The 18,209-nt window shown below is 36.1% G+C and overlaps 1 protein-coding gene across 1 annotated transcript in view; it reads left to right on the forward strand.

Moving 5' to 3' along the window:
- KCNMA1 (potassium calcium-activated channel subfamily M alpha 1) overlaps positions 1–18,209 on the forward strand; it is a 202,435-nt gene that overhangs the window by 130,910 nt on the left and 53,316 nt on the right. Inside the window, exon 19 of the mRNA XM_026044145.1 lies at positions 14,689–14,782. Within this exon, the coding sequence (XP_025899930.1) occupies positions 14,689–14,782 (94 nt within the window). The remainder of the gene's footprint in view (positions 1–14,688; positions 14,783–18,209) is intronic.

Consider the following 18,209-nt stretch of genomic DNA (forward strand, 5'->3'; position numbering starts at 1 on the left):
ATAATTCTAAATGGTTCTGTCCTAACATCTGCTTATACTTCACTGTCACCAATGTAGTATCTTTTAATTTTAGAGATATAATCAGAGGGGATGTAAAATTCAAAAATTCTATGAAGAATTCTTGATCCTATATAGTATTTATATGAAAAAAATATGATCCTTRTTATATGCATCTATTCTTTTGAGTACTCTTTCTRTTAGAGATCAAATCACCATTGTAGGCAATGTTGTTGTTAATTATCACCGTTGAATTGCTTAGCTTACACTTTATTTTTCACTCTCACCAAATTCCCAGCATTTGTGCTGCTGTAACAGTTTCAGTAAAACAGCTATATTCTTTGGCAGGGATTTGCTCTTAGGTTTATGTGCTGGTTCTTTTGTAAATGCAGAGGTAAATGTCATTTATATGCATGAGGATTTTTTATGAGTATTATTTTACTTCCTCTATTTTTGTCATTGTTTACCTAGAAATGATGTACTCTACTTACCCAGTTCTCTATAGAGATGTGTTATATTCCACTTCTATTTTTGCAGCTGCTATTTTTTTGCTAGTATTTTACAGATTTAATTTTAGTTATTTTCATCTTTGWTATGTTAGTCTGTTTACTTGGTGACTTTTTTTTAGCTATATTCATTCAGAGAAAAGCAGAACTTCACAACACTGAAGTAAAATAAGTAATAGAAATCATTAATAGAGAGAGAAAAATGATTTCCTAGTGTTATGAACTGTATTTAACTTTATTTCTATGAGCAAATCAGCATATATAACAACAGCCTTTTAATACAATAGGTTCATTCTATTTGATGAACTTGGCGTTTACCGTGTGACTTACACTACTTTGCATATTAGAACTGGTTTGTCAACAATTAACATTACGCTGCCTTTATGAAATCCATACTTCAGGTAGTAGAATATTATTAAACTACAACAAGTGTGCTAAAAATCTTGTCTTCTGGCAATAAAATTTCTATGTATAAAGGCAGTTGAGAAATATTGTCTTTTGCATGGATATGAAGACAGAAAAACTGCGCTGGAGTTTGAAACTCAATGTAACCAGCAGGTGGTGCTCCTGGCTTAGAAATAAGTAGTAAATGAAGGGCTCCAGGATCTTTTTGTTATGTACTGCTTTTATAAAGAATGAACTTTATTTAAAGAAAAAAAAATCTAATGTTTCAGATAGCCCATTTTATTTGTACAGAAGTATGCCCATATAGGTACATACAGTGTAAATACACGTCTATAAAAAAAAATGAAAAAAATGTTATGACCTCACCGATAGCAACTTCCATCCCAGAAGATATTACAGCTGAACCTGAGAGAGTCTTGGGGATCACTGTGCCTGATCCTATTAGCGTTTAGCTAATGGAAGTTCCCTTACGTTAAATGTTTATAAGAGCTGGATAAGGCTGATRATAAGAAAGCCGGAGTTAAACTGAGATTTCAGTTCTTACTCAGAAACAGACACCCCTTTATCTCCTGTTGTACAAGAGTGAACAACAGTCAAAAAGGCAAAGAAATTCAAAAATAACGAAGTCCAAAAAGAAGAACACAGTATATAGGTGGCACATTAACCATTTAGCAGGAAAAAAAAATAATCACTGAACAATGTTCTCCATATTGCATGTTTCAGCAGTAAGACAACTCACTGGGAAGGAAGGGACAAAAAATATATATAAAATGTTAAGAATGCAGGCCCTGAAATTTAGCAGAAGGTTCTGAAAATCTCTTTTGCCATCAGTAATGATATATAGACAGGAAAATGGGCAAGGGAATCTAGTCTGTCATCTTTAGAAAGTGCGTTAATGAAAACACCTTCATCACAAATGTGTTTTTAAACTTGTCATAATCAGGGTAAAGAAAAGGTTATTCCAATTTTAAAATTTAGGTTATGTAGGTTGGAATTACATTGGAAATGTGTAATTTAAGAAGTTGAGATAAATTGGCACTTTGAACCAGAACACAATGTAATAATTCTCTTTAAATTTCTGCAAGGTGAAATCTAGACTTYCCACTGCTCACAGAGAGGAAGCAATTGCAGCAAGATCTGGTTGAGATTTATAGGGTCTTGAACCAAAGAAGTAAGCTTATAACTATCCCTTTTCCGTATATTGAATAGCTTTGTCTTCCCGTGGAACTCAGTATATGTGGTAAATGTAAGATTTCAAATCCCAGAGTAGTCACCAAGGACTCTTGTGCTCACTTTTTCCTTTATTTACCTATATGCACTCTGTATTTTCCCACTGAACTTCAATGGACCTGAGCGAGTGTAAACAGTCAAATGGACAAACAGCAGAACGGTGGGTGGGCTTTGGAAATCTGATTTTTAAAAACAAGGRTTTACTTCTTTGGCGACATAGAGAACTTCACTGGCTTTAGCAGTGATTGATCGGATTGTGAGTATATTCAGCCACAAAGGGGCAACTTCCATTAATGCGTAACTACAGAAAAGATTTCTCCTACAGTTTGACAGAACTACATAATTGCAGCCTATTCTCACTAATCCTGCAACTTCTGCCTTTTTGTCCTCTACAGTCGCTGTCAAAATGCTCTCTGAGGCAATAGGACAAAGAGCAATACCATTTGGATTGCTATATATTGAGACAAGGATAGTCTATGACAATGCACTCAGTTTAGAACTGTGGGTGTGGAAAATTTTAACGCCATAATTTGCCCTGTGATACTACTCTTAAAGAATCCCAAAAAGACATGCCTTTTGGCTTCACGTGTCATGCCTTGGGGAGCTGTCAAAGGAACACTCGTAAAGAAATCACAATGTCCTTTAATAGACACTGTTTGCTTAAAAAAGAAAGGAAAGAAAAAAGAAAATGGAATAAAAAACATCAGTTGAAGTTAGAGAGATGAACCTTTGTGTCTAGTATAACAAAAAATGCTCTGATAGCAATTTATTCTTATCACATATGCATGTGGTGCATTTTTGTGGAGTTAATAGTTTAGGAACTATACAAACAGCAATTGTAACCTCACTGTCTGATCTTAGTAGTGTAGTGGTTATGGGACAGAGTTTCAGGTCAGACTTAGTCACTCTGAGTCTCAGCAAGAACTCTGAGCATGGAACTTGGTCGAGAAGGAACTGTCGGTAGGTTATCAGCCAAARGCTGTATAGAAGATCTGTGGTAGAAATAAATTTCCTTTCAAGAAATTCCCAGTTCTCTGTTCGTAGCCATGGGACAATCAAATGCTGTATTAAAAAAGGGAGTGTGTGGCACCGAGTGAGTCTTTTGCACATTGTTTCTGCCAGACAAAGTGTCTGCAGTTCTAAAATTAGAGCTTGTGACACAGCAGGACACACGATGTCAGAGCAGCTTGCTTCTGAGACAGGCGTAATCCTCAGCGTCCAGAAAGCAGAACATGTCATAATGAAGTAACAGAATTTAAAMCTTAAATCAGGGAATATTTATGACTATCACACCTGAGGACCGACTTTGGGTCTCCTTATTCTCCACGGTATCTTCTGTGACACTGTCCTCTCAAAAGACAAGAATCAATTGCCTTTAGTTTGATTTTCTCTATGCACCAGCCCCTTGCTCAAAGCCCCATGTCAAACAGACAGAATTCTGTTTTAAGTTCTATACTTTAGAAACATCTTCCTTTCTTTCCCCTTTCTCCAAAAAGCTTTAATTCAGTAGTAGTTGGTGTGGGTCAAGTCAGTTGGACTAGTAAATGGACAGCAAAAATACACTCTTTTTTTTTTTAACTTTTCATTTGACAGTTTGCCAATAACAATGTAATGACTTGAATAAACAGTTACAGAGTGAATCGTAAATTGAGAAGGCAATGGGGAATGGAGACTCTAAAAAATCCAAGAAAAATGTGTCAGGGAATACTTAAATCTGAACCAGAAGAGACATTCAAGGTTCAGTGGAACTACAACTTAGTCTGAATCTAAATGAGGATTTGATTAGATTTTAAACAAATTAGCTCTTTTTATTGTGTACATTTGTGAAGAAAAAGAGAAGATGTTTGTTACATAGAAACAGTGTCCCATTATGCATATTCTTCTGAACAGGAACAAGAAATCAAGTCCTTGAAAYGTGAAACTCTTCTGTAAAGTGCCCAGGCCTATTGTGCAATATTATATATACAGGAAACACTTATTTCCTGCCTCATTTCATCAGCTTGCACCTTGAAGCATGAGAKATGAACAGCCTAATGCTCCTGATCTAAGTCCAATGAAGTCAGTGTACGTCTTTTCTCTGACTTCAGTGGATTTTAGATCAGCCACAATTTGAGCGRCCTAAAACCATTTGCTTGCGGAAGTTGTAGTAATAGGGGAGTGAGACCAACAGGTATCTTGAGGAAGCATTTATAACAGTTCTTCCCTAGGATTACACTGAAGAAGCAAAGAAAATGAAGAGTTATACAGTAACCACAGGGGGTTAGTGTACCACTAAAAAGAATGAAATTTAAGGATTTTAAGTAGTGTAAAAGGCTAGCCTGGACTTGTTTTATTAAAAGATTCAAGTTAAAATTTTGCAGGATTTCCAAACACTTTTGCAGTGTTTCCTTATTTCTGTATACTTGTTTAATCCTAAAAGCTCSAATGTTTTAACTTTATCCTGGTTTAATAGAAGATCAGAGCAGTCATCTAGAATATATAACAGAATCCTAGTAACCTAGTAATCTTCCGCATTTTATATTTTCTGCTTATACTTCATTCGGCAAAGAAGAAAGGTGTAGCTGTGTTTCAGTCTTTTTTATGGTATAAAAATTAAATTAGACTGAAAGAAACTCTATTATTAATTAAAAAATAAGCAGCAGATGGACAAAAAAAGAGCTAATATTTTGATTTTTGATCTGATTTCTATGTCTTTAGCCAAAAGATTTTGGCTGTGTTGTTTCTGAGAGAATATAGAGAATGTAGTACAAAAAGACCCAGAGATTCMATATCAATGCTACTAAGACCAGTGCGTCTTACCTGCTTTTCTAATGTTTCTAGTACGTATAAAGTGTATGTGTATTTCTTTGAACAAATAGAAATGAAATGCATTTCCTTGAGTTGACAATGCACGTAGGAAACCACTGCAACCATTTTCGTTGATTCAAATGACCATTTCAGGCAMCAAACAAACCCTGCTTTGCGGTTTTCTAAAATTAACATTCTTGTGTACTGCCAGGCACTATTGCATTGTAGTTTCTAGTCAATGAATTCATTAGATCTGTTGCCACACACACAAAAAGTAATAATTATAAATTTGTAAAATAAATAATTCATTGGCAAAAAGTGATTCTTAAAGGGGCTGAGTAATATTTTTTTCTGGATAAATAACAAAAGTTCTGATTAAAACCTGTTTCAATATTATGTTAAACTGCAGCCCAAGCTGGTCGGGTACATTTTCTTTTCTGAAACTACCTTTGATAAGAAATGCATTACAAACTCATCAGTTTAGCTTCCTGTTAACAAAGAGACAGCAGCCGTCTGGATTATTCTAGATCCGCAGTGAAACTGCCACACTGTGTATGCTCAAAGTAAAGCTGTGCAAGTTTGACAAGGGGCAGATGAATCCAGGAGTTATTGTGCAGAGGTTTAAGTCTATGCGGCAGCTGACGGTTGAAATAATCATCTATACATCGCTCTGAGCTAGCTGGGGAAAGGTTGAAGCTGTATATTTTCAACATATCTAGTCTAATGGTTAATCTGTTGTCTTGTACAGGGGGTGCTGGGTGGAATCACAGCAATAGCTGACAGTTTGGAGGAATTGCTGTGGGTATTTTCAGTCGCCTGATTCACAAAGTGGTAGGTAGCAAAGTCTAAGCAGGCTTGTCATTGAAAGAGGGAAGTTGCGCTCACTGTCACTCCCAGCAAAAGAAGTCTTGTAGCCAAAAGCTCCATCAACATATTGATTATTTGCATTTAGTAATACAGAACTGCAGATCATCCTCACTGACCATGTGAAAGCTGAACGTTATGGACATGATGCCAGATTGCGGAATGGTGATTGCTCCTTTGGAGGTCAGCTGGGAGGATGCTTAGATGAAAGAACAGTAAAGTTGGGGGGAAAAAGCAAATAGTTTTTTAATCCGGCATGGCTTAACTGCTGAAAACACTCTATGCTTCTAGTGCTGGATTTGGCATATCTGTACAAAGACATGGCATTACTCACTGCAGAGATTAAGTGGGTGCAATATGAATTAGATTGAAAGAAAAAATGAAGTATCTGCAAGTGACAGCTCTGATGGGTGACTGTGAAGGGGAAATGCTGTGTTGGTGTTTGGCGAAAAGCACTGCTGAAAGCACAGCAGCTGACAGACACGGGGGAGAAAGGGAGCGGTGGTATTGGTGGTGGTTGCTTAGAATGTCTGCTTTTGGTCAGGATTTTTTTTTGACTTTAAAACACATTTTCATTTTCCCTTCGAGGCAAATTTTGCTGAAGCCATTTTGTTGAAAGCGCTGAACTGGTATTCTGCCTTGTTACATTTAAATTAAAGTTCAGTCCAGTTTTAAGCTATAGCAAGTGGATGCTCACAAAGAATAAATAGCAATTGCCATAGGCATACAATTAACTACATTGGTTGTTTTAAAAATGTTCGGGGAGTTGTGGATTGCATTTCAAATTATCTTCATTATAATAAATAAAATGTATAGAAGTAGAAACAGGAAGGATTTCCTAATATAGTTATTAGGCAAGTCTGGGTATTTCATTTCTAAAATGGAGTTTGAATGGGAATTCTTGAGTGTGGAAGAAAGGGTGGGAATGCATACAGCTTGATACCTCTACATAAATTACATGAATACCTCACATTTTATAGGTGTTATTTTTTTACCTACCTAGTGTTAACAGGATTTCTGATCAAATTCTCCTTTGCATTTACCGTAAACAGGAAGCATTTGCTCAGGGTGGAATTATGAAATACTTTAGAAAACACTGAATTTCTTAATTTATTACTCCTACTAATTCCTCACTATCTGCCATTCTCAATAAGTCATCATTCTTCTCTCAGAATAACCAGTAAATGTGCTGGATAGTGAGTGTCCTGAATGGTTCTAATGGGCTATGGCAAAATATGCAGGGTAGGCAGCACGCTTCTCCAGTGACCATTCACGTTCTAAGTAAAGATCTATGTCACAGTAAATAAAGATAAACAYTACCTAACTGTAACGTAAGAAAGGTTTCTTTTGTGCTAAACTGATCACATACTCAGAAGAGGACCCTTGTGAATTTAGAGGCTGGTGTTTTAAAATTACACAGTGGTACCACAGGATTCCCCCAAGCTGAACAGTTAGGTTGCCAGACATAGTGAGGGAGCAACACTCTGCAAGGTTGTATTTAGCTCCATATAATTAATAGCAATTGTTATTTCCCAAATACATTTTAGAGGGAAATCAGCTGACACAATGGTAGAAACACCCAAATAGATTTGTTAGAAATTACTCATAAAAAGAAGCTTATATTGAAAAACAAGTTTTCAAAAACATTACTGTTTTATTCTGAACATTATAGTGTGTGTCTATAGAAGTGATGCTAACAGTTTATATTTTAGTCCTAGCTATAAAGTGTTGCTTAACTCTAACATAGTTATATTTTCTGTTCAGAATAGCATCTTTGCACTTGTATTTCCATATGTATCCTGAAGTGGTTTTTGTAGCACAGTATGCCAGTACATTTTGACAGACTACTTAGACTAAAATTAAAGAATTTTATTGTGCTGGGGAAAGAATACATAATTACATTACAGGAACAGGGAGAAAGAAAGAGAGGGAACTATTCCTACCAAAGATATATACAGGTATTCTAACTTTTCTTTTTCAAGATAGAATGAAAAGCCACAAGCCATAGATTGCTGGAATCACCAAGAAACTTCTTCTATAGTCAAGTGATTTCACAGTCGTCTACCAGCTGTTATTTTTTTTTAATTCTCATCTGAAGTAAGTGAGGCTAGTTCTTGCCAGAGGTTGAAGGCAGAGGTGACAGTCTGAAGCTGGTAGTTAGAACCCTAGAGTCTGGAGTAATTTGATGAAAAAAGGCAGCTCTGTTATCCCCACTGTTTGATGTTTTCCTCCCTTTCCTCTGTAGTATCTATCCTTGCTACTCCTTCCTTAGTGAAGGAGGATGAGTTAAGCAGCTTGGTCTGCCCACATGCTGAATAAGATCAGGTGATGCTATTAAAGCCAAGGACAAGCTATTAAGCCTTGCCGAAAGAAAAGGCCCTTTCAATTCATCTGTATCACTCCAGAAGGGACTCAAACCTGATTAAAACCAGCTTTSTTAATTACTTTCTTAAAAATTGTTCATTGGAGGGGAGAGGAGCCTTGTCAATAGATTTTGGTTTGTTGTGTGTGGGTAAAGATATATTGATGCAGACATGTAGATTTATAAAGATTATTTTTAATGCTCCTGTCTGTAGTTAAAAAAAAAAAAAAAAAACTAGATTTTTATGTCTCAAGGTATTGAAATACATACTTGACCATGTTGTGGCTTGTGTAGGGCGATAAGTCTGTGCAGATATATTTTWCTATATAAAAATTGTTTATCTGGAGGAATACCAAAGATAGAAACACATGGCTTGAAAAATCCCAGTAACTCTGAGGTAAGGTTGGGAATGGCATTTGCATTTGGCCAATATAAGGCCCAGCATTTTTTCTGGAAGTTTTGCTAATCAAAGATAGATGTTATCATCTAAGAATTTAAAATATATCAGAACTGCCGTGATGATGATGCATTTTTATTGTAATACATAGTGTTTTATTAATAACAAAGAGCTGAGTTTGTTCTCTGAGAACAATGAATCACTGTGAGTTTTATTCTGGTTTTGTTTATGCTGACACTATTCAAAAATATTCTGTCCATGACAATAGTTGCAAGCCATTAAGTCAGAAAACATTGACTGGGAATGGGTGCTTTGTCTCCACATAGTTGAACTTTGCTAAAGGGAACTTAAAAGAGTCTTGTAGTTCATATGTAGTCATCTTTTTGTGAAAATGTTTTGTCCATGGACACAGACGATAAGCATGTGGATGGCACTTTATTCATTTGGATACCAGATAAGGCTTTTTATCTGATAGTTAAACTAGGCCATGATGCCAAAAAACATAACCTCCTCTGAGCTACTAAAATTTAAAGGCAATTCTTACGTATGGAAATAGTGCTGCAAGATTATCAGTCTATAAACTACTCCCTCCCAAACCTCTTCACCTCGTAATACATAACAGAATATAAAGGTCTTACTGGTTTAGTAATACACCTTCTTTATAATACACTCATTCAGAATAATGCAAGCAATAGAACATCATTACTGCATATTTTTATTTAAAAACAGTCGCAACATCTTTTAATACTTGTCTTTTACAGAGGATGGCATTAATTAGAGTTTTTATTTAACATGTTGTTTTTGTAAATTAGCTCTCTGTGTTAGAAATGGATGATTAAGGTTCACAGTTCTAAGCTAAATCCATATTTAGGATGTTAAACTGATTAGCCTTCTTTTCAGAAGTGCTATGCGTGACCCTCTGAAATACATGGCATTCAGCCCTGTAGAATATCCAAACACTTTTGTCTAGTTTCCTAAACATCAATTTAATTCCACAGCTTCCACAAATTCCACAATTCCATTCAAAATTGCACAATTTTGAAACATTGACCTTACTTTTCTTTTTTTATTATTCCTTGTTGATTTTTTTTAATAGCAACAGAGTGTTCTGCCACCCTTGTCATTTTCAGTAGATTCCAAGGAATAAACTACTTCTGCAGCTAATAAATCTTGAAGCCTTTATCAACATGTGGGAAATAAATGTTCCCTCAGACACACTTACCCTAGGATAGGATTATTGCTTAAAGATGATAATATTGTGGAATAATCCTTTTATAAGTATTCTCTTTATAAAAAGCTAAAGGAAGAAAAAAATAATAATAATAAAAAAAAGAATCTTAAGAAAGCTGCAGGTATAAACCTTTATTTCAACTATGCAAACTGTTACTTTAAGCTTTAAAGCCTGTAATTCCACGAAATCAAAATTGATTCATGCCTTTGAAATATTTTTTAATACAAAGACATTAATTTACATTTTTTCTTATTATTTAGAAGTAAAGAATGCAGCTAGATCAAGTTACCCAAAAGGTTCATATCAATCCAAGGACGCAACTCCTAATTCTTTGGTTGGTGCCAAGTCCACTGAAGGAGTCCTGGAACCTGTTCCACTTGTTAATAACCGTAAAGGGAGCCTCTTTCTACCCAACAATCCCTCGCTGCTGCACCTTAACTTACAGAGTTCTGTTGAACAAGGAAAATCTACCTACTGTAGATTGCAAAGGGCTCTCAGCTTGCCTGTAAAATACCGCTACCACTCCCAAAAGCCCGGGTTGAACCAAGATCTCCGTAGGTAGCCCCGTAGTTGGATGTATAAGGCAATACAGATTGGTTTGTGCATGGGTTTGCAGTCTGTTTTCAATGTGCCTATGACATTACTAATGCTCTGTTAAGTGCTCACAGATGTGGGTTTCTCCAGATGTGGTGATTAATAAGTTAATCAAGATAGCTATTCAACTAATGTTTCTGGGTGGTTTGTGCTTTATCTTCCATATGGGTTATTTGCTCTGAAGCATTTACGCTGTAGGAAAAATGAGTTTACCAGGTATTCAATTTAGTGTGATGTTCAGTAATGCAAATGTTATTCAAAATTCCAGATCCTTTTTGGGTCCAAAACACAGTGTCTGTAAAGTATGCTGTTAGTGACCTGACAGGAGCCGTGAAGGAGACAGATTTATTTAAAAAATAGCCACAGAATAACAAAGGAGGAAGTTATGAACTTGCCCACTGTTTCTGAAAGACGTTCCCTTTATTTTGCTTAAAAAATGAAATGAGGATAAAAGTCAAGTAATATGTTGTTACAGATGTTCAGTTCCACATTAAGGCTGTTAAAATTACCAGCACATCTTAAATCAATTCATGGAACATTGTCTAGAGGTTATGTCATTGAAATAATGAATCCTCTTTACTCAAGAATAAGCAAACATGTTAAAACATCAGTGTAACTTTAATTTAAAAACTCCAGCATAAACCAGAGAATCTGAAGCCTCATTAGACTTGCCTGACATTTTTCTAGCACTGAGTCTTCCTGAACTGTAAAACTGGGAGATTCTGTGCCTATTAGAGAAGTGAGCACTGGGTTGTTGCAACAGTATATTAAGCATTATATTTAGGGATGTGCAAAAACAAGCTCTTGAATCTTATTAGAATTCAGAGGCTTGATTGAGTTCAGATTCTATAAAATTCTTGAACTTGTTTGCACTTTTTGTGAAAGCTGGAGAAGAAAGTATTCATAATATGATATAACTGTATTTTAATAAAACTCCTGTAGCATAAAGACATCAAACTACAAAAAAAATGGGGCACATTCTCATTAACAAAAGCACTAGGTCAAACATACAACATCAGAGTTGAGCTGTCATATATCACAGCCCATTATTCAAATATGGTCATCTTCATGAGAACAAGTACATTTAAGACTCCCTTTTAATTTAATTTTTATTCCTCTCATGCAGATGTGGGAACCTTGAAATGAAAATGGTATTTTATGAATATACAAAAATTTTACTAGATCTGTTTCTTTAAATATGCAGGAAATTGATAAGAGTATCTGAAGGATAATAGCTAAGTATGTTTTATATCCTACTTATGACTAAGAAGTCTCTTGTGAGTTACCATTTCAACACTTTTGGGATCAAAGCCATAGGTAATGGTCATCATTACAAACCATTCATATATTTCAGTTTCGTATATCGCCTTTCCCCATTTTTATGGAATGGCATCTCTGAACTGCAGAAGTAGCCCAAGCTCTGTGTGCAGATTTCATTGAAAAAAAACAAAATCTTATTTTGAATATSTTATGATTAAGATAGATCATCTTTCATTGCTGCAATGAAAATAAAGGGCTCCTTTGCACTGCTTTAGCAAGCTATGAGAGCACTGAGAAGGTTTGCTAAGAGGTATTAGCTTGTGAGCCACGTTAGCGTTGGACTTTACAAGTAATTCCTGACAGTTGCATAGTGTGGAGATGACAAGCACTTATCAAAAGAAGGAACTTATTTATTGTAGGTGCAATATGAAAAATGACCGTAGATTGCTAAAATCTAGGTCTGCCATTCTGGATGATTACTTGATTTTGTTTTAAGCTAAGATTTTCACCAGGACTTTGTTTTATAATTGGCTGGCAGGGTCGTGGCTGATAGCAATGGGGGGAAAAAAAAAAAAAAAGTTGTTGGGCCATACCTGGCAAAATAGCCTTATAGCACCAACGTCTAGTGTTTGAAAGGATCAGGCATGAGTCTTATTAACTAGCTGAAAATGTCAAAAAGTACTCTTATTTAATAGTGTTTTCATTTTTTTTTAGAGAAATATTTCTGACTGTAATATAATCTAAACTGTCCTCTACTAAAACAAATTGGCAAATAATCCTGATGAGCAGAGCTTCCTTATACTGGCAAAAAAAATATAACAATACACTTTTCTTATAGTGCAAAAGTGAATCCATGATAAACATTCTGAAACCCTGTGGTATTAGTATAAATAAAGTGAAACTCGGATATTTTACTACCAGAAGTAGAAACGTATCATTTGTAGCTGGTTTCTGTAAAGGAACATTTTGTGTGTTTCTTATTCCTTTGATCTTTCAAGTGGAGAGTCCACCAGGGTAGAAGTGAATATTTATATCCAATAAAGAACAAGAGAGCACAGTTTATGCCTTGAATACAGCTTATTGCCTGTGTGGAATATTACACAAATAACTTCTTGATGAACAAGTTAAACAAGACTATGCCATATTGAAAAGAGTGATTTGCAGGAAATGCTATGAGATGTGCAAGTAGTGGAAAATAATTTAATAATCAGAAATGGGAAAATTCTACTAACAAAATATTCCTGTAACTATTCACTTCAGGAAAAAAAATAGATGAAGACTGAAGTGATTCTAGTTTCGAGCTGTATGTTTTTGATAATTTTCTGTGTACTTAGCTCTCAGACAAACAAAGAGCAGTACTTAAGCAGKCACTGGTAAGCATTTCCACTACTGGAATCTGAAGGAAAAAAAAAGAAAAAAATAAAGAGAGAAAGAGAAACAGTCAAATCAGTATAACATAACTTTGTCTTTAGGAATTCCTAAAGGAAAAGAAAGTAAGTTAAATTAGTGAAATAAATTATTGTAAGACAGCCATTGCTTGAATATTATTCCTATACATTCCTGATTTTTTTTTTTTTTTTTTTTTTTTTTTTTGCCTTTTATTTTTTTTTTGGTTTTAACTTCCTGGATGCCTTAGGTGATGTGAGGGCACTTAAAAAGACAGAACATCTGTCTTTTCAGGGCCCAGGCCTTCAGTCTTGGTCAAGGCAAAATGAAGTTCCGTAGCAGATTGTGGAACCCAGACAGACATGACAGGCTAGAATGCAGACTGTAATAAAATAGTGTCAGAGAGGGTTATTGCAGAAGGATATTGCTTAATTTGTTCCTAGATAAATCTAGGGCAGGTGACATATGTCCAAGTTTGCTTTTTTAGGCTGTTCCTACGTAGCTCATCTCAAATTGAATTTTTTTTTTACAGCCTTTGCTTGTGCACTGCTAATGTGTATTAAGCTCCTTTAATACAGATACTACTACTACTAATAATAATCTTTTTCCTTTTGGCTCTAAAGTAACAGCTTCCTAGGCCTCAGTTACATAATCTGCTAGTTTGTTTTTCAGATCACAATAGATGGAAAAAGATGTCTTTTTTTTTTTAAATAATAATTCAACATTAGTCTGAATTTGAGAAAGCAGAGAMAATGTGATTCCCTTTGAAAGCAAATGCAACCTTTATGTGCAAATTGTTAAGTGCAGTCACCATCTTAAAACCATAAAGCTGATGGTTCATACTTACAGATAAGTTATTAGGAAGCTGCACTTTTTTAAGCAATGAGTATTATGACTTAGGTTGTCCAAGAGTAGTTCTGACTGTCAAAATYGTAAGTGATTTTTACATCTGGAAATTGATTTGTCATTGGAAATGCTCCTCATCCTCATTAAAAGAGTGCGTAACACATGCATCCTGTTCTATAGGTATTGTGTCCCCACCTCCATTCAACCTCATTGTGTTCCCTGCTGCTGTAGCAGCTCCCCTTTGTGAGAAGGGTGGAGTGAGGAGGTCTGAGTTGTGCTGAAGAGCTGTGCACAATGGCAGGCAGCACTCCCAGCCCCGACTAACTGAATCATTGAACATCAAGGCATTGAATATTTTACATCTCTTCATGAAGACTCTGCTGTTTGACATGTGAAGAGCAAGAACCAACTGGTGTCTGGTTCATTAGCAAAAGCAGGCTGGCAGCTGTTATGTTGGTATTGCAAACAGCACTTTATCTTTCTGGAAATATAGCAGAGCACTAATTCTACTCTCCTATAGCACAGATTAACTGAAAATAACTCTAAGAATAACCCGAATGTGGTTCCCCTCTTTTGTTTTTGAAGTATGAAACCAATTTGAACGCCTGTGTTCAAAACCCTGGTATTCTTCCCTGCTTCTCCTTCTCCTTCAAACCAATCTCTTTGACTAACATGTATTTGATTTTTATTACTGTTGGGACTATGTTAGCAATGAAGTATCAGTGCGTGAATGGACATAGAGTGTGTGTTCTTTGCTACTTCACTTGTACTTTGTATTGCACCTGGAGCAGTACCTAATCTCATGAGTTCCTTATATTTCCAGTTGAAGATGAGCAGCCATCGACACTCTCACCCAAAAAAAAGCAGCGAAATGGAGGCATGCGAAATTCACCCAACTCTTCACCCAAACTCATGAGGTAAGACTGTTAGAAACTCCTATCTTCATCTGCTTTCTTCCCTCCTTCCTCTTCTCCTCCCCCCACATCAAAAATAAGGGGAAGGGGTGGAAAAAAAAAAAATTGTTAGATGGTTCCTGAAAGGCTGAAGTATTTATTCTGTCAGCTTGTCAGCAGTTAATGATAGAGCTGAAAAAAATTCTGTCATGAAAAACAGTTTGAAAAGCTGTTTGAAAAATACATAGGCTTTAAAGTCTTAGCTGTCACCCTGTCCTGTCCGTGTGTAGTTCTTAAACAGCAGTGGCACTAATGATAGCACTAACCAATCAGAGGAGCTCCTGTGGTTAGTTTGCCTCAGGCAAGTCTCTTTTTGTTGGATTCCCTCTGAGTACTGTTTTCTGTACTTAAGGCCATATGTGAGATGTATCATCACAATCAAAAATGAACCTGAATATTACCTTCCTTTTATCCTGTCGATTGAAATCAAATTTCTGTTAATTGATTTAGACTGATAAAAAAAAGTCTAATAATCTATGTACTTGCCAAAGCAAAGTTCAAAACTAATGTGATTTTACTCAGGCTAAAAGCACATTAATTATGGAATACAAGGATTTTTTAAAGGATAGTATATACACCAGAAGTGGATGATGAAAACATCATCTTGTTAGTGATATTTTCCCCTTGTTTCTATATGTACAGCAATAAGCTTTTGTATAACTATATAGTTTCCTTCGATAGGACAATTGACTCTAAGAGAAAATTTGTTAGAAATAGATTTGCAACAGGAAAAATGGAATCTATTAAGATAACATGGCATTTCCATTCTTTCTTGCTGTGCTTCACCCTTTGCCTGCTCAAGTCAATCAGAACAAGATCAGATGCTAGCTGTGGAGGTTTCCACAAGCAGCCTGTCTTTGCTGTTATTATGTATAGCTCAAGTAGCTAGGCTAGATAACTCGGTCCATAATTTTATCCAGAACTGAATTTCATAGCCGAGATTTTCTGCTACTGTGCATACAAACAAATGCAAGCTTATTTGCATATATAAACAGACACATTCATGCAGTATGGAGTTTGGGTGGATGTGTGTTAGTACAGAAACTCTGTACTCACTTCAATTGTGAAAGAAACATGGAAAAAAATAATATGAATATTTAGTTCTTCATATATRATCACTTACCACTCTTATTGTTAGCAATGACTTTGTTCCTTTAACAATTCTGGATATGACTAGATAATTTTCCTGTCTGTATTTCAGTCAGTTGACTGGGAAATGCCTTGGCCAGTTGAGGGAGCATCCATATTTGTTTATTGTTACAGCATTCTAGGGCATGTTCAAGGACGTAACTTCTACAAGTCGTCTTCATTTCTGTTTAGACTACAGAACCAAAAGTGAGATTGATTCACAGCCTAAAATGCACCCAGCTGTGTCCTTTTTTTTTTTCATTGACCATCTATTTCTGTTAAATGTATCATTAAAAGTTCTCTGCCTTCCTGTTAGCTCAGCCTTGCTCATGTGACACTGATTTACATACTTGTTTACAGTTTATGAGGAGGAATAAAATGAGCATACTGGCAAGCTTCTCATTTTGTGACGCCAGTTGTCATGTTAGCATCATTTCCAATTTACTCACCTTTGGGCATTCTTTTTATCTCCTGCTGATAGTTTTATCCATTTCAAGTTCTAAAAATGCAGGAGACTYTCTCCTTCCCAAATCTTAATTTTGGGGAAATAAATAAAAAGAAAGAGAGAGCAAGAGAAAGAGAGAGCTGAAACATTTGGAGCCGAGTGCACTGTCCCTGTTTGCTATGTAAAGTATGCCTCATTTCTTTGATCTTGAGTAATAATAATTCTGGGGAGTTATACTGTTTTCATATGCTTCAAAGCTGTGTCAAAGTTTTGCTGCTTAAGGGTACTTCTTTATTCTATTGGCTCTTGGGTACTGAGATGACAGGTCCTCTGTACTAGGTGCAGGCTTTTTCAAGTCATAGCCTTCAGCAAAACATCAAATTACCAAATACAGGGTAACATACTTCTACACAAATGCCTTTCCTGTAGATATATTATACCATATATATTAAATACTTTAGTGTTACACGGTACATTTTATGTGCAATAGAAAGTGATGGTTTGAGGTAGCCTTAGGGGTACTTTTTTTCCACAAGCAGAAAAAGCTAGTGTATACCGTATCAAGTATGGTTTTTACAGGACTTTCTGCCCGAAGGCCTTTGTAAATAAGTAATGATCAACAGATTGGCTGTGGGTTTTTGAAAAGCATGCCTGTGTCAGTTTGCATGATGGGGGAAGATTTTCAAAGTGGAGCCTGCTTTCATTGCCTGCTGAAGAGGGACTGAGGGAGAATAGTCGTCCTGAGCCTGAGCTGTCTGCTCAGTAGCACATCAGAATTGCTAAATACAGGTCGAGCAGCGCGTGGAGAACTTGCCAGGCTTCCAGATCCAGTCGCTGTTTTCTCCCTCTTCTTGCTTGCTGCTAAATTCATTCACCAGCCCCGTACTGGCACCCTCAGACTCTCCCCAGCCCCGGTAGTCTCTTTGTGGCATCCTTTATCTACAGTGACTTAACTTTGGTTCAAGGTCCTAARTAAGGGAAAGCTGATTGAATCGGAAGAAAACTCTGTTTAACTTTATTGCAAGTGTAATGTTCAGATTGTTTTCTCCTTTCCCATAAAGAAAAGTGGGCTATATTATCTGCTGTTTTATATACTTGTAAATTACCTAAATTGACAGATACTTGCTTGTCTGCCCTGAAATCTTTACTGAATGTCAACTAAAAGTATACAAGAGATAAAACAGTGAAAGCACTGTCATGCCTGTAGCTGATATTTACCTTCAAATTTTTTCCTCTGAATTTACTTTAAAAGCTCCTTTCCAAAGCCACCTTCACCCCATTGCTTCAACAAAAAACGGGTGGTTACTTAGTAGTTTCTTCAACTACAGTCCCAGATCTGGAGGCGGATAGTGGGCAAGAAGGCTGGAGCATGTAAGGAAAGAATAACATGTGCAAAACTCATTTGTAAATTGTAATCAGAGCTATGACTTAAAACCATTTCCTGAGCAGCTCTACAGCTAAGATAATCTTGAAAATGCTGCACAAGTTTTCAGATGTCCATGGTGGCTGAGGCCAATTGTCTCATTTCATAAGATAAAACTATGTGACTCTTGCTATCAGAGGACAGAAGCCAGGTCACAGTTACTCTCTGTGAAACTTGTGGGCATGGGACCGATAGGTGCTTATGCTGGACTCATCAGAAGATGGGAATTTTTGAAACCAACCTGCAGATAAATCCATATCATCAATTGCACAGATTGAAGGCACCTTTGCATAATATTGCCTATAGATGCCAATAAACTGCTAACTGAAACAGATAGTAGATTATCAAATGTTCTCTGCAGACATCAGAAATGGGTGAGATTCACAGTTGGAAAG

This window comes from Nothoprocta perdicaria, unplaced genomic scaffold (genome assembly GCF_003342845.1).
Source record: "Nothoprocta perdicaria isolate Ctin4 unplaced genomic scaffold, notPer1 scaffold_105, whole genome shotgun sequence".
Taxonomy (NCBI): domain Eukaryota; kingdom Metazoa; phylum Chordata; class Aves; order Tinamiformes; family Tinamidae; genus Nothoprocta; species Nothoprocta perdicaria.